This window comes from Anomaloglossus baeobatrachus, chromosome 3 (genome assembly GCF_048569485.1).
Source record: "Anomaloglossus baeobatrachus isolate aAnoBae1 chromosome 3, aAnoBae1.hap1, whole genome shotgun sequence".
In the NCBI taxonomy this organism is placed as follows: Eukaryota; Metazoa; Chordata; class Amphibia; order Anura; family Aromobatidae; genus Anomaloglossus; species Anomaloglossus baeobatrachus.
The window spans coordinates 690276625-690304132 of record NC_134355.1 but is presented as its reverse complement, the minus strand read 5'-3'; the positions used below and the strand labels follow the sequence as shown (position 1 = coordinate 690304132).

At 54.9% G+C, this 27508-nt stretch overlaps 1 protein-coding gene across 1 annotated transcript in view; it reads left to right on the top strand.

Annotated features, from left to right (window-relative positions):
• The first annotated feature begins 1304 nt into the window (after positions 1-1304).
• Positions 1305-27508, top strand: part of ASXL2 (ASXL transcriptional regulator 2) — a 173160-nt gene continuing 146956 nt past the window's right edge. Inside the window, exons 1-2 of the mRNA XM_075341325.1 lie at positions 1305-1496; positions 26091-26173. Coding sequence (XP_075197440.1) covers positions 1416-1496; positions 26091-26173 — 164 coding nt within the window. The 5' untranslated portion in view covers positions 1305-1415. The remainder of the gene's footprint in view (positions 1497-26090; positions 26174-27508) is intronic.

Below are 27508 nucleotides of genomic sequence, written 5' to 3'. Positions count from 1 at the left end.
CAGCTCTGGAGTATAATACAGGAGGTAACTCAGGATCAGTAATGTAATGTATGTACACAGTGACTGCACCAGCAGAATAGTGAGTGCAGCTCTGGAGTATAATACAGGAGGTAACTCAGGATCAGTAATGTAATGTATGTACACAGTGACTGCACCAGCAGAATAGTGAGTACAGCTCTGGAGTATAATACAGGAGGTAACTCGGGATCAGTAATGTAATGTATGTACACAGTGACTGCACCAGCAGAATAGTGAGTGCAGCTCTGCAGTATAATACAGGAGGTAACTCAGGATCAGTAATGTAATGTATGTACACAGTGACTGCACCAGCAGAATAGTGAGTGCAGCTCTGGAGTATAATACAGGAGGTAACTCAGGATCAGTAATGTAATGTATGTACACAGTGACTGCACCAGCAGAATAGTGAGTGCAGCTCTGGAGTATAATACAGGAGGTAACTCAGGATCAGTAATGTAATGTATGTACACAGTGACTGCACCAGCAGAAAAGTGAGTGCAGCTCTGCAGTATAATACAGGAGGTAACTCAGGATCAGTAATGTAATGTATGTACACAGTGACTGCACCAGCAGAATAGTGAGTGCAGCTCTGGAGGATAATACAGAAGGTAACTCAGGATCAGTAATGTAATGTATGTACACAGTGACTGCACCGGCAGAATAGTGAGTGCAGCTCTGGAGGATAATACAGAAGGTAACTCAGGATCAGTAATGTGTGTACACAGTGACTGCACCAGCAGAATAGTGAGTGCAGCTCTGGAGTATAATACAGGAGGTAACTCAGGATCAGTAATGTAATGTATGTACACAGTGACTGCACCAGCAGAATAGTGAGTGCAGCTCTGGAGTATAATACAGGAGGTAACTCAGGATCAGTAATGTAATGTATGTACACAGTGACTGCACCAGCAGAATAGTGAGTGCAGCTCTGGAGTATAATACAGGAGGTAACTCAGGATCAGTAATGTATGTACACAGTGACTGCACCAGCAGAATAGTGAGTGCAGCTCTGGAGTATAATACAGGAGGTAACTCAGGATCAGTAATGTATGTACACAGTGACTGCACCAGCAGAATAGTGAGTGCAGCTCTGGGGTCAGTAATGTGTCAGAGCTAGGTATTATTCTCCCTCGGTTATTTCCGCGCTCAGGTCTCGGGCCGTCACAATGCACATGCGCAGTACTTACTTTACACCTGCTTCTCCGTCACTGTGACTCCGCCTCCTCAGGGAACTCCGCCCCTCCACATGACAGCTCCTCCCCTCTGATTTGACAGCCGCCGCTGTACAGTAGGTGACGTCACTCAGGGTCACATGACCTCTCCGTACAGTAACGGCCCCGAGAACATGGCAGCTGCGGGGAAGTGAGCGCGGAGCGTCCCGGGGAGAACCGGACACCATGAGGGATGCGGCCCGGAGGAAGAGGAGGAGGAGGCGACGGAAGAAGAAGGGCAGGACGTGGGCAGAGGCCGCCAGAACGGTGAGAGGGAGCAGGAGCCGACACAGGTGTCCGGGCCCGGGGACACAGCCGGACGCCGAGGGGTTTATGCGCTCTGTACCGGGTGCACAGAGGGTTAATACTGAGCCTGAGGCTATATACAGGGTGCACAGATGGTTAATACTGAGCCTGGAGCCTTATACAGGGTGCACAGAGGGTTAATAATGAGTCTAGAGCTGTATACAGGGTGCACAGAGGGTTAATACTGAGCCTGGAGCCTTATCCAGGGTGCACAGAAGGTTAATACTGAGCCTGGAGCTGAATACAGGGTGCACAGAGGGTTCATACTGAGCCTGGAGCCTTATACAGGGTGCACAGAGGGTTCATACTGAGCCTGGAGCCTTATACAGGGTGCACAGAGGGTTAATACTGAGCCTGGAGCTGAATACAGGGTGCACAGAGGGTTCATACTGAGCCTGGAGCCTTATACAGGGTGCACAGAGGGTTAATAATGAGTCTAGAGCTGTATAAAGGGTGCACAGAGGGTTCATACTGAGCCTGGAGCCTTATACAGGGTGCACAGAGGGTTCATACTGAGCCTGGAGCCTTATACAGGGTGCACAGAGGGTTCATACTGAGCCTGGAGCCTTATACAGGGTGCACAGAGGGTTAATACTGAGCCTGGAGCTGAATACAGGGTGCACAGAGGGTTCATACTGAGCCTGGAGCCTTATACAGGGTGCACAGAGGGTTCATACTGAGCCTGGAGCCTTATACAGGGTGCACAGAGGGTTAATACTGAGCCTGGAGCTGAATACAGGGTGCACAGAGGGTTCATACTGAGCCTGGAGCCTTATACAGGGTGCACAGAGGGTTAATAATGAGTCTAGAGCTGTATAAAGGGTGCACAGAGGGTTAATACTGAGCCTGGAGCGTTATACAGGGTGCACAGAGGGTTAATACTGAGCCTGGATCCTTTTACAGGGTGCACAGAGGGTTAATACTGAGCCTGGAGCCTTATACAGGGTGCACAGAGGGTTAATACTGAGTCTAGAGCTGTATAAAGGGTGCACAGAGGGTTAATACTGAGCCTGGAGCGTTATACAGGGTGCACAGAGGGTTAATACTGAGCCTGGATCCTTTTACAGGGTGCACAGAGGGTTAATACTGAGCCTGGAGCCTTATACAGGGTGCACAGAGGGTTAATACTGAGCCTGGAGCCTTATACAGGGTGCACAGAGGGTTAATACTGAGCCTGGAGCTGAATACAGGGTGCACAGAGGGTTAATACTGAGCCTGGATCCTTATACAGGGTGCACAGAGGGTTAATACTGAGCCTGGAGCCTTATACAGGGTGCACAGAGGGTTAATACTGAGCCTGGAGCCTTATACAGGGTGCACAGAGGGTTAATACTGAGCCTGGAGCTGAATACAGGGTGCACAGAGGGTTAATACTGAGCCTGGAGCCTTATACAGGGTGCACAGAGGGTTAATACTGAGCCTGGAGCTGTATACAGGGTGCACAGAGGGTTAATACTGAGCCTGGAGCTGAATACAGGGTGCACAGAGGGTTAATACTGAGCCTGGAGCCTTATACAGGGTGCACAGAGGGTTAATACTGAGCCTGGAGCCTTATACAGGGTGCACAGAGGGTTAATACTGAGCCTGGAGCCTTATACAGGGTGCACAGAGGGTTAATACTGAGCCCGGGGTTGTATACGAGGTGCACAGAGGATTAATACGGAGTCTGGGGCTGTTTACAGGGTACACAGAGGGTTAATGTTGAGCTTGGGGCCATATACAGGGTGCACAGAGGGTTAATGTAGAGTTCGGGGCCATATACAGGGTGCACAGAGGGTTAATGTAGAGTTCGGGGCCTTATACAGGGTGCACAGAGGGTTAATACTGAGCCTGGAGTAGTATACAGGGTGCACAGAGGGTTAATACTGAGCCTGGAGCAGTTTACAGGGTGCACAGAGGGTTAATAGTGAGCCTGGAGCCGTATACAGGGTGCACAGAGGGTTAATAGTGAGCCTGGAGTTGTATACAGGGTGCACATAGGGTTAATACTGAGCCTGGAGCCGTATACAGGGTGATTACTTCCGGGCCGGTGATGGAGGGCACTGGATATCTTTGGGGCCGGTGATGGAGGGCACTGGGGGACTTTGGGGCCGGTGATGGAGGGCACTGGATATCTTTGGGGCCGGTGATGGAGGGCGCTGGATATCTTTGGGGCCGGTGATGGAGGGCACTGGATATCTTTGGGGCCGGTGATGGAGGGCGCTGGATATCTTTGGGGCCGGTGATGGAGGGCGCTGGATATCTTTGGGGCCGGTGATGGAGGGCACTGGATATCTTTGGGGCCGGTGATGGAGGGCACTGGATATCTTTGGGGCCGGTGATGGAGGGCACTGGATATCTTTGGGGCCGGTGATGGAGGGCACTGGATATCTTTGGGGCCGGTGATGGAGGGCACTGGATATCTTGGGGGCCGGTGATGGAGGGCACTGGATATCTTTGGGGCCGGTGATGGAGGGCACTGGATATCTTTGGGGCCGGTGATGGAGGGCACTGGATATCTTTGGGGCCGGTGATGGAGGGCACTGGGGGACTTTGGGGCCTGTCATGGAGGGCACTGCATTACTTTGGGGCCGGTGATGGAGGGCGCTGGATATCTTTGGGGCCGGTGATGGAGGGCACTGCATTACTTTGGGGCCGGTGATGGAGGGCACTGGATATCTTTGGGGCCGGTGATGGAGGGCACTGGATATCTTTGGGGCCGGTGATGGAGGGCACTGGATATCTTTGGGGCCAGTGATGGAGGGCACTGGATATCTTTGGGGCCGGTGATGGAGGGCACTGCATTACTTTGGGGGCCGGTGATGGAGGGCACTGGGGGACTTTGGGGTCTGTGATGGAGGGCACTGCATTACTTTGGGGCCTGTGATGGAGGGCACTGCATTACTTTGGGGCCGGTGATGGAGGGCACTGCATTACTTTGGGGCCGGTGATGGAGGGCACTGCATTACTTTGGGGCCGGTGATGGAGGGCACTGCATTACTTTGGGGCCGGTGATGGAGGGCGCTGGATATCTTTGGGCCGGTGATGGAGGGCACTGGATATCTTTGGGGCCGGGATGGAGGGCACTGCATTACTTTGGGGGCCGGTGATGGAGGGCACTGCATTACTTTGGGGGCCGGTGATGGAGGGCACTGGGGGACTTTGGGGCCTGTGATGGAGGGCACTGCATTACTTTGGGGGCCGGTGATGGAGGGCACTGGATATCTTTGGGGCCGGTGATGGAGGGCACTGGATATCTTTGGGGCCGGTGATGGAGGGCACTGAATATCTTTGGGGCCGGTGATGGAGGGCACTGAATATCTTTGGGGCCGGTGATGGAGGGCACTGGATATCTTTGGGGCCGGTGATGCAGGGCACTGGATATCTTTGGGGCCGGTGATGGAGGGCACTGGATATCTTTGGGGCCGGTGATGGAGGGCACTGGATATCTTTGGGGCCGGTGATGGAGGGCACTGGATATCTTTGGGGCCGGTGATGGAGGGCACTGGATATCTTTGGGGCCGGTGATGGAGGGCACTGGATATCTTTGGGGCCGGTGATGGAGGGCACTGGAGGACTTTGGGGCCGGTGATGGAGGGCACTGGGGGACTTTGGGACCGGTGATGGAGGGCACTGGATTACTTTGGGGCCGGTGAGGAGGGCACTGGGGGACTTTGGGGGCCTGTGATGGAGGGCACTGCATTACTTTGGGGCCGGTGATGGAGGGCACTGGAGGCCTTTGGGGCCGGTGATGGAGGGCACTGGATATCTTTGGGGCCGGTGATGAAGGGCACTGGATTACTTTGGGGCCGGTGATGGAGGGCACTGGGGGACTTTGGGGCCGGTGATGGAGGGCACTGCATAACTTAGGGGCCGGTGATGGAGGGCACTGGGGGACTTTGGGGGCCTGTGATGGAGGGCACTGCATAACTTAGGGGCCGGTGATGGAGGGCACTGGAGGACTTTGGGGCCGGTGATGGAGGGCACTGGATATCTTTGGGGCCGGTTATGGAGGGCACTGGATATCTTTGGGGCCGGTGATGGAGGGCACTGGAGGACTTTGGGGCCGGTGATGGAGGGCACTGGATATCTTTGGGGCCGGTGATGGAGGGCACTGGATATCTTTGGGGCCGGTGATGGAGGGCACTGGAGGATTTTGGGGCCGGTGATGGAGGGCACTGGATATCTTTGGGTCCGGTGATGGAGGGCGCTGGATATCTTTGGGGCCCATGATGGAGGGCACTGGATATCTTTGGGGCCGGGGATGGAGGGCGCTGGATATCTTTGGGGCCGGTGATGGAGGACACTGCATTACTTTGGGGGCCGGTGATGGAGGGCACTGGATATCTTTGGGGCCGGTGATGGAGGGCACTGGATATCTTTGGGGCCGGTGATGGAGGGCACTGGATATCTTTGGGGCCGGTGATGGAGGGCACTGGGTATCTTTGGGGCCGGTGATGGAGGGCACTGGATATCTTTGGGGCCGGTGATGGAGGGCACTGGATATCTTTGGGGCCAGTGATGGAGGGCACTGGATATCTTTGGGGCCGGTGATGGAGGGCACTGGAGGACTTTGGGGCCGGTGATGGAGGGCACTGGATATCTTTGGGGCCGGTGATGGAGGGCACTGGATATCTTTGGGGCCGGTGATGGAGGGCACTGGAGGATTTTGGGGCCGGTGATGGAGGGCACTGGATATCTTTGGGGCCGGTGATGGAGGGCACTGGAGGACTTTGGGGCCGGTGATGGAGGGCACTGGATATCTTTGGGGCCGGTTATGGAGGGCACTGGATATCTTTGGGGCCGGTGATGGAGGGCACTGGAGGACTTTGGGGCCGGTGATGGAGGGCACTGGATATCTTTGGGGCCGGTGATGGAGGGCACTGGATATCTTTGGGGCCGGTGATGGAGGGCACTGGAGGATTTTGGGGCCGGTGATGGAGGGCACTGGATATCTTTGGGTCCGGTGATGGAGGGCGCTGGATATCTTTGGGGCCCATGATGGAGGGCACTGGATATCTTTGGGGCCGGGGATGGAGGGCGCTGGATATCTTTGGGGCCGGTGATGGAGGACACTGCATTACTTTGGGGGCCGGTGATGGAGGGCACTGGATATCTTTGGGGCCGGTGATGGAGGGCACTGGATATCTTTGGGGCCGGTGATGGAGGGCACTGGATATCTTTGGGGCCGGTGATGGAGGGCACTGGGTATCTTTGGGGCCGGTGATGGAGGGCACTGGATATCTTTGGGGCCGGTGATGGAGGGCACTGGATATCTTTGGGGCCAGTGATGGAGGGCACTGGATATCTTTGGGGCCGGTGATGGAGGGCACTGGAGGACTTTGGGGCCGGTGATGGAGGGCACTGGATATCTTTGGGGCCGGTGATGGAGGGCACTGGATATCTTTGGGGCCGGTGATGGAGGGCACTGGAGGATTTTGGGGCCGGTGATGGAGGGCACTGGATATCTTTGGGGCCGGTGATGGAGGGCACTGGATATCTTTGGGGCCGGTGATGGAGGGCACTGGATATCTTTGGGGCCGGTGATGGAGGGCACTGGATATCTTTGGGGCCGGTGATGGAGGGCACTGGAGGATTTTGGGGCCGGTGATGGAGGGCACTGGATATCTTTGGGGCCGGTGATGGAGGGCGCTGGATATCTTTGGGGCCCATGATGGAGGGCACTGGATATCTTTGGGGCCGGGGATGGAGGACACTGCATTACTTTGGGGGCCGGTGATGGAGGGCACTGGATATCTTTGGGGCCGGTGATGGAGGGCACTGGGTATCTTTGGGGCCGGTGATGGAGGGCACTGGATATCTTTGGGGCCGGTGATGGAGGGCACTGGATATCTTTGGGGCCGGTGATGGAGGGCACTGGGTATCTTTGGGGCCGGTGATGGAGGGCACTGGGTATCTTTGGGGCCGGTGATGGAGGGCACTGGATATCTTTGGGGCCGGTGATGGAGGGCACTGGATATCTTTGGGGCCGGTGATGGAGGGCACTGGATATCTTTGGGGCCGGTGATGGAGGGCGCTGGATATCTTTGGGGCCGGTGATGGAGGGCACTGGATATCTTTGGGGCCGGTGATGGAGGGCGCTGGATATCTTTGGGGCCGGTGATGGAGGGCGCTGGATATCTTTGGGGCCGGTGATGGAGGGCGCTGGATATCTTTGGGGCCGGTGATGGAGGGCACTGGATATCTTTGGGGCCGGTGATGGAGGGCACTGGATATCTTTGGGGCCGGTGATGGAGGGCACTGGATATCTTTGGGGCCGGTGATGGAGGGCACTGGATATCTTGGGGGCCGGTGATGGAGGGCACTGGATATCTTGGGGGCCGGTGATGGAGGGCACTGGATATCTTTGGGGCCGGTGATGGAGGGCACTGGATATCTTTGGGGCCGGTGATGGAGGGCACTGGATATCTTTGGGGCCGGTGATGGAGGGCACTGGATATCTTTGGGGCCGGTGATGGAGGGCACTGGATATCTTTGGGGCCGGTGATGGAGGGCACTGGATATCTTTGGGGCCGGTGATGGAGGGCACTGGATATCTTTGGGGCCGGTGATGGAGGGCACTGGATATCTTTGGGGCCGGTGATGGAGGGCACTGGATATCTTTGGGGCCGGTGATGGAGGGCACTGGATATCTTTGGGGCCGGTGATGGAGGGCACTGGATATCTTTGGGGCCGGTGATGGAGGGCACTGGATATCTTTGGGGCCGGTGATGGAGGGCACTGGATATCTTTGGGGCCGGTGATGGAGGGCACTGGATATCTTTGGGGCCGGTGATGGAGGGCACTGGATATCTTTGGGGCCGGTGATGGAGGGCACTGGATATCTTTGGGGCCGGTGATGGAGGGCACTGGATATCTTGGGGGCCGGTGATGGAGGGCACTGGATATCTTTGGGGCCGGTGATGGAGGGCACTGGATATCTTTGGGGCCGGTGATGGAGGGCACTGGATATCTTTGGGGCCGGTGATGGAGGGCACTGGATATCTTTGGGGCCGGTGATGGAGGGCACTGGATATCTTTGGGGCCGGTGATGGAGGGCACTGGAGGATTTTGGGGCCGGTGATGGAGGGCACTGGATATCTTTCGGGCCGGTGATGGAGGGCACTGGATATCTTTGGGGCCGGTGATGGAGGGTCGCTGGATATCTTGGGGGCCGGTGATGGAGGGTCGCTGGATATCTTGGGGGCCGGTGATGGAGGGCGCTGGATATCTTTGGGGCCGGTGATGGAGGGCACTGGATATCTTTGGGGCCGGTGATGAAGGGCACTGGATATCTTTGGGGCCGGTGATGGAGGGCACTGGATATCTTTGGGGCCGGTGATGGAGGGCACTGGATATCTTTGGGGCCGGTGATGGAGGGCACTGGATATTTTTGGGGCCGGTGATGGAGGGCACTGGATATCTTTGGGGCCGGTGATGGAGGGCACTGGATATCTTTGGGGCCGGTGATGGAGGGCACTGGATATCTTTGGGGCCGGTGATGGAGGGCACTGGATATCTTTGGGGCCGGTGATGGAGGGCACTGCATTACTTTGGGGGCCGGTGATGGAGGGCACTGGGGGACTTTGGGGCCTGTCATGGAGGGCACTGCATTACTTTGGGGCCGGTGATGGAGGGCGCTGGATATCTTTGGGGCCGGTGATGGAGGGCACTGCATTACTTTGGGGCCGGTGATGGAGGGCACTGGATATCTTTGGGGCCTGTGATGGAGGGCACTGGATATCTTTGGGGCCGGTGATGGAGGGCACTGGATATCTTTGGGGCCGGTGATGGAGGGCACTGGATATCTTTGGGGCCGGTGATGGAGGGCACTGGATATCTTTGGGGCCGGTGATGGAGGGCACTGCATTACTTTGGGGGCCGGTGATGGAGGGCACTGGGGGACTTTGGGGTCTGTGATGGAGGGCACTGCATTACTTTGGGGCCTGTGATGGAGGGCACTGCATTACTTTGGGGCCGGTGATGGAGGGCACTGCATTACTTTGGGGCCGGTGATGGAGGGCACTGCATTACTTTGGGGCCGGTGATGGAGGGCACTGCATTACTTTGGGGCCGGTGATGGAGGGCGCTGGATATCTTTGGGCCGGTGATGGAGGGCACTGGATATCTTTGGGGCCGGGATGGAGGGCACTGCATTACTTTGGGGGCCGGTGATGGAGGGCACTGCATTACTTTGGGGGCCGGTGATGGAGGGCACTGGGGGACTTTGGGGCCTGTGATGGAGGGCACTGCATTACTTTGGGGCCAGTGATGGAGGGCACTGGATATCTTTGGGGCCGGTGATGGAGGGCACTGGATATCTTTGGGGCCGGTGATGGAGGGCACTGAATATCTTTGGGGCCGGTGATGGAGGGCACTGGATATCTTTGGGGCCGGTGATGGAGGGCACTGGATATCTTTGGGGCCGGTGATGCAGGGCACTGGATATCTTTGGGGCCGGTGATGGAGGGCACTGGATATCTTTGGGGCCGGTGATGGAGGGCACTGGATATCTTTGGGGCCGGTGATGGAGGGCACTGGATATCTTTGGGGCCGGTGATGGAGGGCACTGGATATCTTTGGGGCCGGTGATGGAGGGCACTGGATATCTTTGGGGCCGGTGATGGAGGGCACTGGAGGACTTTGGGGCCGGTGATGGAGGGCACTGGGGGACTTTGGGACCGGTGATGGAGGGCACTGGATTACTTTGGGGCCGGTGAGGAGGGCACTGGGGGACTTTGGGGGCCTGTGATGGAGGGCACTGCATTACTTTGGGGCCGGTGATGGAGGGCACTGGAGGCCTTTGGGGCCGGTGATGGAGGGCACTGGATATCTTTGGGGCCGGTGATGAAGGGCACTGGATTACTTTGGGGCCGGTGATGGAGGGCACTGGGGGACTTTGGGGCCGGTGATGGAGGGCACTGCATAACTTAGGGGCCGGTGATGGAGGGCACTGGGGGACTTTGGGGGCCTGTGATGGAGGGCACTGCATAACTTAGGGGCCGGTGATGGAGGGCACTGGAGGACTTTGGGGCCGGTGATGGAGGGCACTGGATATCTTTGGGGCCGGTTATGGAGGGCACTGGATATCTTTGGGGCCGGTGATGGAGGGCACTGGAGGACTTTGGGGCCGGTGATGGAGGGCACTGGATATCTTTGGGGCCGGTGATGGAGGGCACTGGAGGACTTTGGGGCCGGTGATGGAGGGCACTGGAGGATTTTGGGGCCGGTGATGGAGGGCACTGGATATCTTTGGGGCCGGTGATGGAGGGCGCTGGATATCTTTGGGGCCCATGATGGAGGGCACTGGATATCTTTGGGGCCGGGGATGGAGGGCGCTGGATATCTTTGGGGCCGGTGATGGAGGACACTGCATTACTTTGGGGGCCGGTGATGGAGGGCACTGGATATCTTTGGGGCCGGTGATGGAGGGCACTGGATATCTTTGGGGCCGGTGATGGAGGGCACTGGATATCTTTGGGGCCGGTGATGGAGGGCACTGGGTATCTTTGGGGCCGGTGATGGAGGGCACTGGATATCTTTGGGGCCGGTGATGGAGGGCACTGGATATCTTTGGGGCCAGTGATGGAGGGCACTGGATATCTTTGGGGCCGGTGATGGAGGGCACTGGAGGACTTTGGGGCCGGTGATGGAGGGCACTGGATATCTTTGGGGCCGGTGATGGAGGGCACTGGATATCTTTGGGGCCGGTGATGGAGGGCACTGGAGGATTTTGGGGCCGGTGATGGAGGGCACTGGATATCTTTGGGGCCGGTGATGGAGGGCGCTGGATATCTTTGGGGCCCATGATGGAGGGCACTGGATATCTTTGGGGCCGGGGATGGAGGACACTGCATTACTTTGGGGGCCGGTGATGGAGGGCACTGGATATCTTTGGGGCCGGTGATGGAGGGCACTGGGTATCTTTGGGGCCGGTGATGGAGGGCACTGGATATCTTTGGGGCCGGTGATGGAGGGCACTGGATATCTTTGGGGCCGGTGATGGAGGGCACTGGATATCTTTGGGGCCGGTGATGGAGGGCACTGGATATCTTTGGGGCCGGTGATGGAGGGCACTGGGTATCTTTGGGGCCGGTGATGGAGGGCACTGGATATCTTTGGGGCCGGTGATGGAGGGCACTGGATATCTTTGGGGCCGGTGATGGAGGGCACTGGATATCTTTGGGGCCGGTGATGGAGGGCGCTGGATATCTTTGGGGCCGGTGATGGAGGGCACTGGATATCTTTGGGGCCGGTGATGGAGGGCGCTGGCCTGCACTGGCTCCATTGTGCTGTTTACATCATCTGCTCTGTACATTCTGCCCCCTAGAGGCAGAGGCCGGCATCTCCGCCGTCTCTATGTTGACATGGGAGTGACTCCATGGCGGCCCCTTACACAGACACAGTGCCACCCCCGAGCGTGGCTGTGCCAGGTACTGCACCCCGTCACTTCCCTACTCTTTTTTTTTTTTTTTTTGTTTTGTTGTGGAGACAGGACATTAATTTATGTAACATCCCCGCCTGCCCGGAAGCATCAGCAGCTGCTGTCACTGCAGCTTCTCGGACTGTCATGACGAGATGATGAGCTCTGCTCCGGGGCCCCTGATTGTGAGCAGACTGTGATCTCTGTGGTTACATCCGGGGCCCCTTTTTGCGGGAGGACTATGAGCTCTGCTGTTGCCTCCGGGGCTCCTGATTGTGGGCCGACTATGACCTTCGGGGCCCCTGATTGCGGTCGGACTATGATCTCTGTGGTTGCCTCCGGGGCCCCTGATTGCGGTCAGACTATGATCTCTGTGGTTGCGTCCGGGGCCCCTGATTGCGGTCGGACTATGATCTCTGTGGTTGCCTCCGGGGCCCCTGATTGCGGTCGGACTATGATCTCTGTGGTTGCGTCCGGGGCCCCTTATTGTGGGCGGACTGTGATCTCTGTGGTTGCCTCCGGGGCCCTTGATTGCGGTCGGACTATGATCTCTGTGGTTGCGTCCGGGGCCCCTGATTGCGGTCGGACTATGATCTCTGTGTTTGCGTCCGGGGCCCCTGATTGCGGGCAGACTGGTCAGTGACAATATCTATATACCTCCGACCAGCCACGGGGACACTGCGTGACCTAGGGAATTGGCCCAGTAGGAGTCCGGCATACAGACAATTACAGCTGATTCATCCTGCGTCCAACCAATCAGACATGAGCTGTTCCCCTGCCCCACCCCTGAGGAGCGCCATCGTCACCACATGTGTACTGGCCGGAGACAGCGGGCAGACCGGCAGCCGGGATCAGACAGGCGGCGGATTACACGGGAAGGATGGAGGCGTCGTGTCACTGTGTCACCGCAGGACGCCATATGTCACTGCTGGATCCACCAGGTGTCTTCATTAACCCCCTCACCACCGGAGCCCTCGGAAGATGTCATTAACCCCCTCACCACCGGAGCCCTCGAGAGATGTCGCCATTAACCCTTTTATCACCAGCAGCCTTCATGGATATCTCTATTAACCCCTTCACCACCGGAGCCCTCTGGAGTTCTCTCCATTAACCCCCTCACCACTGGAGCCTTCGGGAGATGTCGCCATTAACCCTTTCAACACCAGCTGCCTTTATGGATGTTACCATTAACCCCCCAACCAACGCATTTCTCGCAGGATGTTGCTATTAACCTTCTCACCACTTCAAGGGTGCCCCACATTAACCCCCTCACCACTGGGGTCATCCAGAGATATCAATCCACTTACCACATTAACCCTGTTACCACCAGACCTCACCAGAGATGTCATCAATATGTCCTTCCTACCCAGGATCTCTTGGTATCACCATAAACCTGTCCCCCCCCCACCCCCCAGGGATACAATGTGCAGTGTCAGTGCGCAGCTTGTATACAATGTGCAGTGTCAGTGCGCAGCTTGTATACAATGTGCAGTGTTGGTGCGCAGCTTGTATACATTATGCAGTGTCGGTGCGCAGCTTGTATACAATGTGCAGTGTCGGTGCGCAGCTTGTATAACAGTGTAGTAGCTCATCACAGCCATTAATGTCTAAACCGCTGGCAACAAAAGTGAGTACACCCCTAAGTGAAAATGTACAAATTGTGCCCAATTAGCCACTATCCCTCCCCGGTGTCGGGTGACTCATTAGTGTTCCCAGGTCTCCGGTGTGAATGGGGGCCAGGGTGTTACATTTGGTGTTATCTCTCACACACTCTCTCATACTGGTCACTGGAAGCTCAGCATGGCTCCTCATGGCAACAAATTCTCTGAGGATCTGAAAAAATGAATTGCTGCTCTACATAAAGATGGCCGAGGAAATAAGATTGTCACCAGCCTGACCCTGAGCTGCAGCACAGCGGCCAAGACCATATGGAGGTATAACAAGACAGGATCCACTCAGACCAGGCCTCACCATGGCCGACCCCAGAAACCGAGTGCACGAGCTCCGCGTCATATCCAGACGTCATCTATTCAGAATAGACGTATGAGTGCTGCCAGCATTGCTGCAGAGGTTACAGGGGTGGGGGTCCGCCTGTCAGTGCTCAGACCATACACCACACACTGCAGAGGTTACAGGGGTGGGGGGTCCGCCTGTCAGTGCTCAGACCATACACCACACACTGCAGAGGTTACAGGGGTGGGGGGTCCGCCTGTCAGTGCTCAGTCCATACACCACACACTGCAGAGGTTACAGGGGGGGGGGGGTCCGCCTGTCATTGCTCAGACCATACACCGCACACTGCAGAGGTTACAGGGGTGGGGGGTCCGCCTGTCATTGCTCAGACCATACACCACACACTGCAGAGGTTACAGGGGTGGGGGGTCCGCCTGTCAGTGCTCAGACCATACACCGCACACTGCAGAGGTTACAGGGGTGGAGGGTCCGCCTGTCAGTGCTCAGACCATACACCGCACACTGCAGAGGTTACAGGGGTGGGGGGTCCGCCTGTCAGTGCTCAGACCATACACCGCACACTGCAGAGGTTACAGGGGTGGGGGGTCCGCCTGTCAGTGCTCAGACCATTCACCACACACTGCAGAGGTTACAGGGGTGTGGGTCCGCCTGTCAGTGCTCAGACCATACACCGCACACTGCAGAGGTTACAGGGGTGAGGGGTCCGCCTGTCAGTGCTCAGACCATACACTGCACACTGCAGAGGTTACAGGGGTGGGGGGTCTGCCTGTCAGTGCTCAGACCATACACCACACACTGCAGAGGTTACAGGGGTGGGGGCTCCGCCTGTCAGTGCTCAGACCATACACCACACACTGCAGAGGTTACAGAGGTGGGGGGGGTCCGCCTGTCAGTGCTCAGACCATACACCACACACTGCAGAGGTTACAGGGGTGGGGGGTCCGCCTGTCAGTGCTCAGACCATACACCACACACTGCAGAGGTTACAGGGGTGGGGGCTCCGCCTGTCAGTGCTCAGACCATACACCACACACTGCAGAGGTTATAGAGGTGGGGGGGGTCCGCCTGTCAGTGCTCAGACCATACACCGCACACTGCAGAGGTTACAGGGGTGGGGGGGTCCGCCTGTCAGTGCTCAGACCATACACCACACACTGCAGAGGTTACAGGGGTGGGGGGTCCGCCTGTCAGTGCTCAGACCATACACCACACACTGCAGAGGTTACAGGGGTGGGGGGTCCGCCTGTCAGTGCTCAGACCATACACCGCACACTGCAGAGGTTACAGGGGTAGGGGGTCCGCCTGTCAGTGCTCAGACCATACACCACACACTGTAGAGGTTACAGGGGTGGGGGGTCCGCCTGTCAGTGCTCAGACCATACACCACACACTGCAGAGGTTACAGGGGTGGGGGGTCCGCCTGTCAGTGCTCAGACCATACACCACACACTGCAGAGGTTACAGGGGTGGGGGGTCCGCCTGTCAGTGCTCAGACCATACACCACACACTGCAGAGGTTACAGAGGTGGGGGGTCCGCCTGTCAGTGCTCAGACCATACACCACACACTGCAGAGGTTACAGGGGTGGGGGGTCCGCCTGTCAGTGCTCAGACCATACACCACACACTGCAGAGGTTACAGGGGTGGGGGGTCCGCCTGTCAGTGCTCAGACCATACACCACACACTGCAGAGGTTACATGGGTGGGGGGTCCGCCTGTCAGTGCTCAGACCATACACAGCACACTGCAGAGGTTACAGGGGTGGGGGGTCCGCCTGTCAGTGCTCAGACCATACACAGCACACTGCAGAGGTTACAGGGGTGGGGGGTCCACCTGTCAGTGCTCAGACCATACACCACACACTGCAGAGGTTACATGGGTGGGGGGTCCGCCTGTCAGTGCTCAGACCATACGCCGCACACTGCAGAGGTTACAGGGGTGGGGGGTCCGCCTGTCAGTGCTCAGACCATACACCACACACTGCAGAGGTTACATGGGTGGGGGGGTCCGCCTGTCAGTGCTCAGACCATACACAGCACACTGCAGAGGTTACAGAGGTGGGGGGTCCGCCTGTCAGTGTTCAGACCATACACCGCACACTGCAGAGGTTACAGGGGGGGGGGGGGGGGGGGGGGGTGGTCCGCCTGTCAGTGCTCAGACCATACACCGCACACTGCAGAGGTTACAGAGGTGGGGGGTCCGCCTGTCAGTGCTCAGACCATACACCACACACTGCAGAGGTTACAGGGGTGGGGGTCCGCCTGTTAGTGCTCAGACCATACACCACACACTGCAGAGGTTACAGGGGTGGGGGTCCGCCTGTTAGTGCTCAGACCATACACCACACACTGCAGAGGTTACAGGGGTGGGGGTCCGCCTGTTAGTGCTCAGACCATACACCACACACTGCAGAGGTTACAGAGGTGGGGGGTCCGCCTGTCAGTGCTCAGACCATACACCATACACTGCAGAGGTTACAGGGGTGGGGGTCCACCTGTCAGTGCTCAGACCATACACCACACACTGCAGAGGTTACAGGGGTGGGGGGTCCGCCTGTCAGTGCTCAGACCATACACCACACACTGCAGAGGTTACAGGGGTGGGGGGTCCGCCTGTCAGTGCTCAGACCATACACCACACACTGCAGAGGTTACAGGGGTGGGGGGTCCACCTGTCAGTGCTCAGACCATACACCACACACTGCAGAGGTTACAGGGGTGGGAGTCCGCCTGTCAGTGCTCAGACCATACACCGCACACTGCAGAGGTTACAGGGGTGGGGGGTCCGCCTGTCAGTGCTCAGACCATACACCACACACTGCAGAGGTTACAGGGGTGGGGGGTCCGCCTGTCAGTGCTCAGACCATACACCACACACTGCAGAGGTTACAGGGGTGGGGGGTCCGCCTGTCAGTGCTCAGACCATACACCACACACTGCAGAGGTTACAGGGGTGGGGGGTCCGCCTGTCAGTGCTCAGACCATACACCACACAGTGCAGAGGTTACAGGGGGGGGGGGGGGTCCGCCTGTCAGTGCTCAGACCATACATCTCACACTGCAGAGGTTACAAAGGTGGGGGGTCCGCCTGTCTGTGCTCAGACCATACGCTGCTCTCTGTATCACATTGCTCTGCATGGCTGTCATCCCAGAAAGAAGCCTCTTCTAAAGATGATGCACAAGAAAGCCGCAGACAGTTTGCTGGAGACAATCAGACTAAGGACATGGATGACTGGAGCCGTCCTGTGTCTGATGAGACATAAACTTATTTGGTTCAGATGGTGTCAGTGTGCGTCTGCTTCAGGTTTTGAGCATAACACAAGTGTGTCCTACCTACAGTTAGGCATGGTGGTGGAAGGTCATGGTTTGTGGCTGCCTGAGTGCTGATGACTGTGTGGGGTATCGCTCATTGAGTGAATCATGAATGCCAACAATTCCTGTGACACTGATACAGAGCCAGATCCCCTCCCTTCATATTCCACCATGAAAACAACCCCAAACACCTCCAAGACCACCACTGCCTCGCTACAGAAAATGAGGGTAAAGATGCTGGTCCTGCCGAGCGTCTCCAGACCTAAACCCTATGGAGCATCTGTGGAGCCTCCTCATAGGGAAGGTGGAGGAGCGCAAGATCTGTAACACCCACCAGCTCCGGGATGACGTCATTGAGGATGAAGAGATCCAGCGGCTCCTGTGAAGATCTAGTGACCTCCTGAACCAAGAAAGTCACGGCCATACTGGAAAATAATGGCAGTCACACAAAATATTCACACCATGGGCACACTGTGGCCATTTTCCCCTTAGGGGTGTACTCATTTTTGTTACCAGCAGTTTACACATTAATGACTGTGATGAGTTATTTACACTGTTACAAGCTGCGCACTGACACTGCACATTGTATCTCAGGGTCAGATCTGCGGTGTTGTTACAGGAAAAGTATAAAATATTTACAAAGAAGTGATGGGTGTACTCACCTTTGTGACATACTATGGGTTAGAGACAATTACAGTAATCTCTTATCCTGTACTGATCCTGACTTACCTCCTGTATTATACTCCAGAGCTGCACTCACTATTCTGCTGGTGCAGTCACTGTGTACATACATTACATTACTGATGCTGAGTTACCTCCTGTATTATACTCCAGAGCTGCAGTCACTATTCTGCTGGTGCAGTCACTGTGTACATACATTACTGATCCTGAGTTACCTCCTGTATTATACTCCAGAGCTGCACTCACTATTCTGCTGGTGCAGTCACTGTGTACATACATACTGATCCTGACTTAACCTCCTGTATTATACTCCAGAGCTGCACTCACCATTCTGCTGGTGCAGTCACTGTGTACATACATTACATTACTGATCCTGAGTTACCTCCTGTATTATACTCCAGAGCTGCACTCACTATTCTGCTGGTGCAGTCACTGTGTACATATATTACATTACTGATCCTGAGTTACTCCTGTATTATACTCCAGAGCTGCACTCACTATTCTGGCTGGTGCAATCACTGTGTACATACATTACATTACTGATCCTGAGTTACATCCTGTATTATACTCCAGAGCTGCACTCTTTATTCTGCTGGTGCAGTCACTGTGTACATACATTACTTATCGCTGAGTTACCCTCCTGTATTATCCTCCAGAGCTGCACTCACTATTCTGCTGGTGCAGTCACTTGTGTACATACATTACATTACTGATCCTGAGTTACATCCTGTATTATACTGCAGAGCTGCACTCACTATTCTGCTGGTGCAGTCACTGTGTACATACATTACTGATCCTGAGTTACCTCCTGTATTATCCTCCAGAGCTGCACTCACTATTCTGCTGTGCAGTCACTGGTGTACATACATTACATTACTGATCCTGAGTTTCCTCCTGTATTATCCTCCAGAGCTGCACTCACTATTCTGCTGGTGCAGTCACTGTGTACATACATTACATTAATGATCCTGCGTTCCCTCCTGTATTATACTCCAGAGCTGCACTCACTATTCTGCTGGTGCAGTCACTGTGTACATACATTACATTACTGATCCTGAGTTACCTCCTGTATTATACTCCAGAGCTGCACTCGCTATTCTGCTGGTGTAGTCACTGTGTACTTACATTACATTACTGATCTTATATTATCCTCAGGAGCTGCACTCTCTATTGCACCTTCTTTACATGGGCCGGGGTCAGATTCTGGTGCTCTTGTCTGACATAGCAGAAAGCCTGAGTAAACCTTGTAGCGTCGCTGAGCTTGTGCTGTTGCCTTCTTGCTGATGGTCTCCAGCATCTATCTCTTCTGTATGTAGCAGTGTAGTGTATGTGTGTGGTGGTTGTGTTGTCTTTTTGCACTTTTCTCTGTATATGAGGAGCTGCGGCTGTACCTGACACCACAGTGCCGGAGCTGCGGCTGTACCTGACACCACAGTGCCGGAGCTGCGGCTGTACCTGACACCACAGTGCCGGAGCTGCGGCTGTACCTGACACCACAGTGCCGGAGCTGCGGCTGTACCTGACACACGGTGCCGGAGCTGCGGCTGTACCTGACACCACGGTGCCGGAGCTGCGGCTGTACCTGACACCACAGTGCCGGAGCTGCGGCTGTACCTGACATCACAGTGCCGGGGCTGCGGCTGTATCTGACACCACAGTGCCGGAGCTGCGGCTGTACCTGACACCACAGTGCCGGAGCTGCGGCTGTACCTGACATCACAGTGCCGGGGCTGCGGCTGTACCTGACACCACAGTGCCGGAGTTGCGGCTGTACCTGACACCACAGTGCCGGGGCTGCGGCTGTACCTGACACCCACAGTGCCGGAGCTGCGGCTGTACCTGACACCACAGTGCTGGAGCTGCGGCTGTACCTGACACCACAGTGCCGGAGCTGCGGCTGTACCTGACACCACAGTGCCGGGGCTTGCGGCTGCGGCTGTACCTGACACCACGGTGCCGGAGCTGCGGCTGTACCTGACACCACGGTGCCGGAGCTGCGCTTGTACCTGGACACCACGGTGCCGGAGCTGCGGCTGTACCTGACACCACGGTGCCGGAGCTGCGGCTGTACCTGACACCACGGTGCCCGGAGCTGCGGCTGTACCTGACACCACGGTGCCAGAGCTGCGGCTGTACCTGACACCACAGTGCCGGAGCTGCGGCTGTACCTGACACCACAGTGCCGGGGCTTGCGGGTGTACCTGACACCACAGTGCCGGGCTGCGGCTGTACCTGACCCACGGTGCCGGAGCTGCGGCTGTACCTGACACCACGGTGCCGGAGCTGCGGCTGTACCTGACACCACAGTGCCGGAGCTGCGGCTGTACCTGACACCACGGTGCCGGAGCTGCGGCTGTACCTGACACCACAGTGCCAGAGCTGCGGCTGTACCTGACACCACGGTGCCGGAGCTGCGGCTGTACCTGACACCACGGTGCCGGAGCTGCGGCTGTACCTGACACCACGGTGCCGGAGCTGCGGCTGTACCTGACACCACGGTGCCGGAGCTGCGGCTGTACCTGACACCACGGTGCGGAGCTGCGGCTGTACCTGACACCACGGTGCCGGAGCTGCGGCTGTACCTGACACCACGGTGCCGGAGCTGCGGCTGTACCTGACACCACGGTGCCGGAGCTGCGGCTGTACCTGACACCACGGCTGCCGGAGCTGCGGCTGTACCTGACACCACAGTGCGGGAGCTGCGGCTGTACCTGACCCACAGTGCGGGAGCTGCGGCTGTACTGACACCACAGTGCGGGAGCTGCGGCTGTACCTGACGTTAGAGGAGGAGCGGGCTGTGTACACTGCGCGGGTGTTATTAATAGAGACTGCTGACTAATCCCGGCTCTCCGGCCCTAATCCTGACGGCAGATGAGATATTCCCTAGAAGCCAGCGCTGCGGATACCACCAAACACAGCAGACGATTATCCTGGAAATTGTGGCCTCAGGTCCCCAAACCAGCGCCTGAGATCCTGGAGCGGGGGCGGCCCAGACCCCGCGCCTTCTGCACCGTCCTGCTGTGAAGGCTGCGCACACATTTCTGGGGTTTCCCTGATGGTCAATCGGGGCCAAAAGTTTTGAGATTGACCCACATTTTGTTTTTCAGTGGTTTCCTCTCTTGCACTCTGATGTTGCTATGGTTACTGACTGAGAATTCTAAACATTCCATCAGTTGTTACATTGTATTGATAAATCCAAGTTTCGACCGGATATCGGCTTCTGAGCAGAACCTGACCGATCACCCCATCTTCTCTCATCCGTAGCGATGGACAGACCTGGACTGTAAAAGGTTTTAAAGTAATCCGGATGCCGGTCCCGGGCCGGGCGTTCTCAGGGAATTCCGGCTAACGATCAGAAATCCAGCAACTCGAGAAATAAAAAACAAATAACGGAAAAATAAACGAAGCAAGTACGCTATACGTACCGAGTCTCCAGCGAGGCTGTAACTGCTCCCACGGCTGCTCTTCTTACGGGGCCTCTCATTTACCTGCATGCATATGCACTGGTTGCCCCGCCCACCGGCAGTCCTGATATCTGTGATTGGTTGCAGTCAGCCTGAGTGACAGAGTGTCGTACTGGTTGCAATTACAGACCCTCTCTGTGAGTCACTGTAGCTTGGCGTTAAAATACATTTTTAAAAAATTGGCATAGGGTCCCCCCATATTATGATCCCCAGCACAGATAAAGCATACGGTTACAGGCTGCAGCCCCCTGCCGTGCGCTCATCTTAGCTGTGTATCAAAATAAGAGGAACTGCGTGCAGCTTTTTTTTTTTATTATTATTTAAATAAATAATTTAATAAAAAACGCCATGCGGTCCCTCCATATTTTGATACCCAGCCTTGATAAAGCCGACAGCTGGAGGCTGGAATTCTCAGGCTGGGGAGACCCATGCTTATTGGGCCCCCCCAGCCTAAAAATAGCAGTTTGCAGCCACCCAGGATTGTCACATCGATTTACCCGGTGGAGTTTTGAAGACAATTACAGCTCTGAAGGCACAGCGTGCGGCCACGGATCAATGACCACCTGCTGGGAGGTTCAGGCAGAGAATGAATGAGCCGCATGATCAACAGTGATGCCACTCAGGATAATTGTGGTCACAGCAGGGGGTTCTGAAGGTCCTCCAGCTGTGATCACAGGTAACCTGACCATAGATAATTAATAAATAATTTAAAAAAAAAACCGCTGTGCGGTCCCTCCATATTTTGATACCCAGCCTTGATAAAGCCGACAGCTGGAGGCTGGTATTTTCAGGCTGGGGAGACCCATGCTTATTGCCCCCCCCCAGCCTAAAAATAGCAGCCTGCAGCCACCCAGGATTGTCGCATCGATTAGATGTGACAATCCAGGAACTTTACCCGGGCATTTCCCGATTGCCCTGGTTTGGTGGCAATCGTTGCAATGAGGGGTTAATAACAGCCCGCAGCTACCACTAAGCCCTAAATTAGTAATAGTGGGTGTCTATGAGACCCCCCCATTACTAATATGTAAGTGAAAAGAAAAAAAGAAATACTCAAAAAATTATTTATTTTGTAATAAAATACAAAAGCCCACCTTCTATCATTAATTTATCACCAAGGTCCGATGTAATCTTAGCGAGTTTTGAAGACGATTCCAGCTCTGAAAGCACAGTGTGCGGCCACGAAACAATGACCACCTGCTGGGAGGTTCAGGCAGAGAACAAATGAGCCGCATGATCAACAGTGATGTCACTCAGGTTAATTGTGGTCGCAACAGGAGGTTCCTAAGGTCCTCCAGCTGTGATCACAGGTAACCTGACCTCAGGTGAGGTCACGGGTGGAGGAACCTTCTGCTGTGGTTACAATGGTGTCACCGGTCATCGCTGCGGCTCATTCTCTGCCTGTGGTCATCAGTGTTCTGGGTTTTTGTTTGTGACTTTTTTGAGGATTGATGGGATCTCAATGGAACTGAGATGTGGGGATCCTCCAAGGGATCCTCTTCTCCAAGAACATCTTCTCCCATCATCCAGGACAATGTATTGATGATCCTTTCTCAAGCACGATGGAGACCGGGTCACGAGGTGGTCAGAAACAAAACCTTCACATTTTGGGTCCACACCAAAACCCCAGAAATTGTGCTACCTCCGAGCTCTGATGAGACAAGATGGGGTCATCGGTCCGGATCGGCCCCGAGGCCGATAACCAGCCACCGGGGGGAAGGGCCGAAGTCTGGAGAAATCAGGGGCAGCGCTGGGAATATTCAGTCTGTACAGGAACTACATGGATTTATCAATACAATGTATCACCTGATGGAATGTTTACAATTGTACGTCAGTAACCATAGCAACAACCGAGTGCAAGAGAAACACTGAAGAAGCAAAATGTGAAAAACATCATATGTCAGGATCAGTCATGTATGTACACAGTGACTGCACCAGCAGAATAGTGAGTGCAGCTCTGGAGTATAATATAGGAGGTAACTCAGGATCAGTAATGTAATGTATGTACACAGTGACTGCACCAGCAGAATAGTGAGTGCAGCTCTGGAGTATAATACAGGAGGTAACTCAGGATCAGTAATGTAATGTATGTACACAGTGACTCTACCAGCAGAATAGTGAGTGCAGCTCTGGGGTATAATACAGGAGGTAACTCAGGATCAGTAATGTATGTACACAGTGACTGCACCAGCAGAATAGCGAGTGCAGCTCTGGAGTATAATACAGGAGGTAACTCAGGATCAGTAATGTAATGTATGTACACAGTGACTGCACCAGCAGAATAGTGAGTGCAGCTCTGGGGTATAATACAGGAGGTAACTCAGGATCAGTAATGTATGTACACAGTGACTGCACCAGCAGAATAGTGAGTGCAGCTCTGGAGTATAATACAGGAGGTAACTCAGGATCAGTAATGTATGTACACAGTGACTGCACCAGCAGAATAGTGAGTGCAGCTCTGGAGTATAGTACAGGCTGTAACTCAGGACCAGTAATGTAATGTGTGTACACAGTGACTGCACCAGCAGAATAGTGAGTACAATACAGGAGGTAACTCAGGATCAGTAATGTATGTACACAGTGACTGCCCCAGCAGAATAGTGAGTGCAGCTCTGGAGTAAAATACAGGAGGTAACTCAGGATCAGTAATGTATGTACACAGTGACTGCACCAGCAGAATAGTGAGTGCAGCTCTGGAGTATAATACAGGAGGTAACTCAGGATCAGTAATGTATGTACACAGTGACTGCACCAGCAGAATAGTGAGTGCAGCTCTGGAGTATAATATAGGAGGTAACTCAGGATCAGTCATGTATGTACACAGTGACTGCACCAGCAGAATAGTGAGTGCAGCTCTGGAGTATAATACAGGAGGTAACTCAGGATCAGTAATGTGATGTATGTACACAGTGACAGCACCAGCAGAATAGTGAGTGCAGCTCTGGAGTAAAATAAAGGAGGTAACTCAGGATCAGTAATGTATGTACACAGTGACTGCACCAGCAGAATAGTGAGTGCAGCTCTGGAGTATAATACAGGAGGTAACTCAGGATCAGTAATGTAATGTATGTACACAGTGACTGCACCAGCAGAATAGTGAGTGCAGCTCTGGAGGATAATACAGGAGGTAACTCAGGATCAGTAATGTATGTACACAGTGACTGCACCAGCAGAATAGTGAGTGCAGCTCTGGAGTATAATACAGGAAGTAACTCAGGATCAGTAATGTATGTACACAGTGACTGCACCAGCAGAATAGTGAGTGCAGCTCTGGAGTATAATACAGGAGGTAACTCAGGATCAGTAATGTAATGTATGTACACAGTGACTGCACCAGCAGAATAGTGAGTGCAGCTCTGGAGTATAATACAGGAGGTAACTCAGGATCAGTAATGTAATGTATGTACACAGTGACTGCACCAGCAGAATAGTGAGTGCAGCTCTGGAGTATAATACAGGAGGTAACTCAGGATCAGTAATGTGATGTATATACACAGTGACTGCACCAGCAGAATAGTGAGTGCAGCTCTAGAGTATAATACAGGAGGTAACTCACGATCAGTAATGTATGTACACGGTGACTGCACCAGCAAAATAGAGAGTGCAGCTCTGGAGTATAATACAGGAGGTAACTCAGGATCAGTAATGTAATGTACGTACACAGTGACTGCACCAGCAGAATAGTGAGTGCAGCTCTGGAGTATAATACAGGAGGTAACTCAGGATCAGTAATGTGATGTATATACACAGTGACTGCACCAGCAGAATAGTGAGGGCAGCTCTGGAGTATAATACAGGAGGGAACTCCGGATCAGTAATGTATGTACACAGTGACTGCACCAGCAGAATAGTGAGTGCAGCTCTGGAGTATAATACAGGAGGTAACTCAGGATCAGTAATGTAATGTATGTACACAGTGACTGCACCAGCAGAATAGTGAGTGCAGCTCTGGAGTATAATACAGGAGGTAACTCAGGATCAGTAATGTAATGTATGTACACAGTGACTGCACCAGCAGAATAGTGAGTGCAGCTCTGGAGTATAATATAGGAGGTATCTCAGGATCAGTAATGTATGTACACAGTGACTGCACCAGCAGAATAGTGAGTGCAGCTCTGGAGTATAATACAGGAGGTAACTCAGGATCAGTAATGTATGTACACAGTGACTGCAGCAGCAGAATAGTGAGTGCAGCTCTGGAGTATAATACAGGAGGTAACGCAGGATAAGTAATGTAATGTATGTACACAGTGACTGCACCAGCAGAATAGTGAGTGCAGCTCTGGAGTATAATACAGGGGGTAACTCAGGATCAGTAATGTAATGTATGTACACAGTGACTGCACCAGCAGAGTAGTGAGTGCAGCTCTGGAGTATAATACAGGATATGTAATGTATGTACACAGTGACTGCACCAGCAGAATAGTGAGTGCAGCTCTGGAGGATAATACAGGAGGTAACTCAGGATCAGTAATGTAATGTATGTACACAGTGACTGCACCAGCAGAGTAGTGAGTGCAGCTCTGGAGTATAATACTGGATTTAATCTGGGATTAGTACTAGACGTGTAATGTATTTTTTGCAATCTATAGACGTCTCCTGTGCATGTTTGGGTGTGAGCGTGTTGTTGTATCGCGGTGTGAGCGTGTTGTTGTTGTATCGCGGTGTGAGCGGGGTCAGGGGCGGTGATCACTTTGCTGATGACTGTTTTCTGTTTTTCCCTTCAGGTGTTGGAGAAATATCACAATACACCCATGAGCCATAAAGAGATCCTGCAGGTGATCCAGCGAGAAGGACTGAAAGAGATCAGGTCAGTCTGGAGAAACGCGCTGTGCTCTTCCTTCACTGTCGCTGTGCTCCTCGGTCACTGTCGCTGTGCTCCTCGGTCACTGTCGCTGTGCTCCTCGGTCACTGTCGCTGTGCTCCTCGGTCACTGTCGCTGTGCTCCTCGGTCACTGTCGCTGTGCTCCTCGGTCACTGTCGCTGTGCTCCTCGGTCACTGTCGCTGTGCTCCTCGGTCACTGTCGCTGTGCTCCTCGGTCACTGTCGCTGTGCTCCTCGGTCACTGTCGCTGTGCTCCTCGGTCACTGTCGCTGTGCTCCTCGGTCACTGTCGCTGTGCTCCTCGGTCACTGTCGCTGTGCTCTTTCTTCACTGTCGCTGTGCTCTTTCTTCACTGTCGCTGTGCTCCTCCTTCACTGTCGCTGTGCTCCTCGGTCACTGTCGCTGTTCTCCTCGGTCACTGTCGCTGTGCTCTTCCTTCACTGTCGCTGTGCTCCTCGGTCACTGTCGCTGTGCTCCTCGGTCACTGTCGCTGTGCTCCTCGGTCACTGTCGCTGTGCTCCTCGGTCACTGTCGCTGTGCTCCTCGGTCACTGTCGCTGTGCTCCTCGGTCACTGTCGCTGTGCTCCTCGGTCACTGTCGCTGTGCTCCTCGGTCACTGTCGCTGTGCTCCTCTGTCACTGTCGCTGTGCTCCTCGGTCACTGTCGCTGTGCTCCTCGGTCACTGTCGCTGTGCTCCTCGGTCACTGTCGCTGTGCTCCTTGGTCACTGTTGCTGTGCTCTTCCTTCACTGTCGCTGTGCTCCTCGGTCACTGTCGCTGTGCTCCTCGGTCACTGTCGCTGTGCTCTTTCTTCACTGTCGCTGTGCTCTTTCTTCACTGTCGCTGTGCTCCTCCTTCACTGTCGCTGTGCTCCTCGGTCACTGTCGCTGTTCTCCTCGGTCACTGTCGCTGTGCTCTTCCTTCACTGTCGCTGTGCTCCTCGGTCACTGTCGCTGTGCTCCTCGGTCACTGTCGCTGTGCTCCTCGGTCACTGTCGCTGTGCTCCTCGGTCACTGTCGCTGTGCTCCTCGGTCACTGTCGCTGTGCTCCTCGGTCACTGTCGCTGTGCTCCTCGGTCACTGTCGCTGTGCTCCTCGGTCACTGTCGCTGTGCTCCTCTGTCACTGTCGCTGTGCTCCTCGGTCACTGTCGCTGTGCTCCTCGGTCACTGTCGCTGTGCTCCTCGGTCACTGTCGCTGTGCTCCTTGGTCACTGTTGCTGTGCTCTTCCTTCACTGTCGCTGTGCTCCTCGGTCACTGTCGCTGTGCTCCTCGGTCACTGTCGCTGTTCTCCTCGGTCACTGTCGCTGTGCTCCTCGGTCACT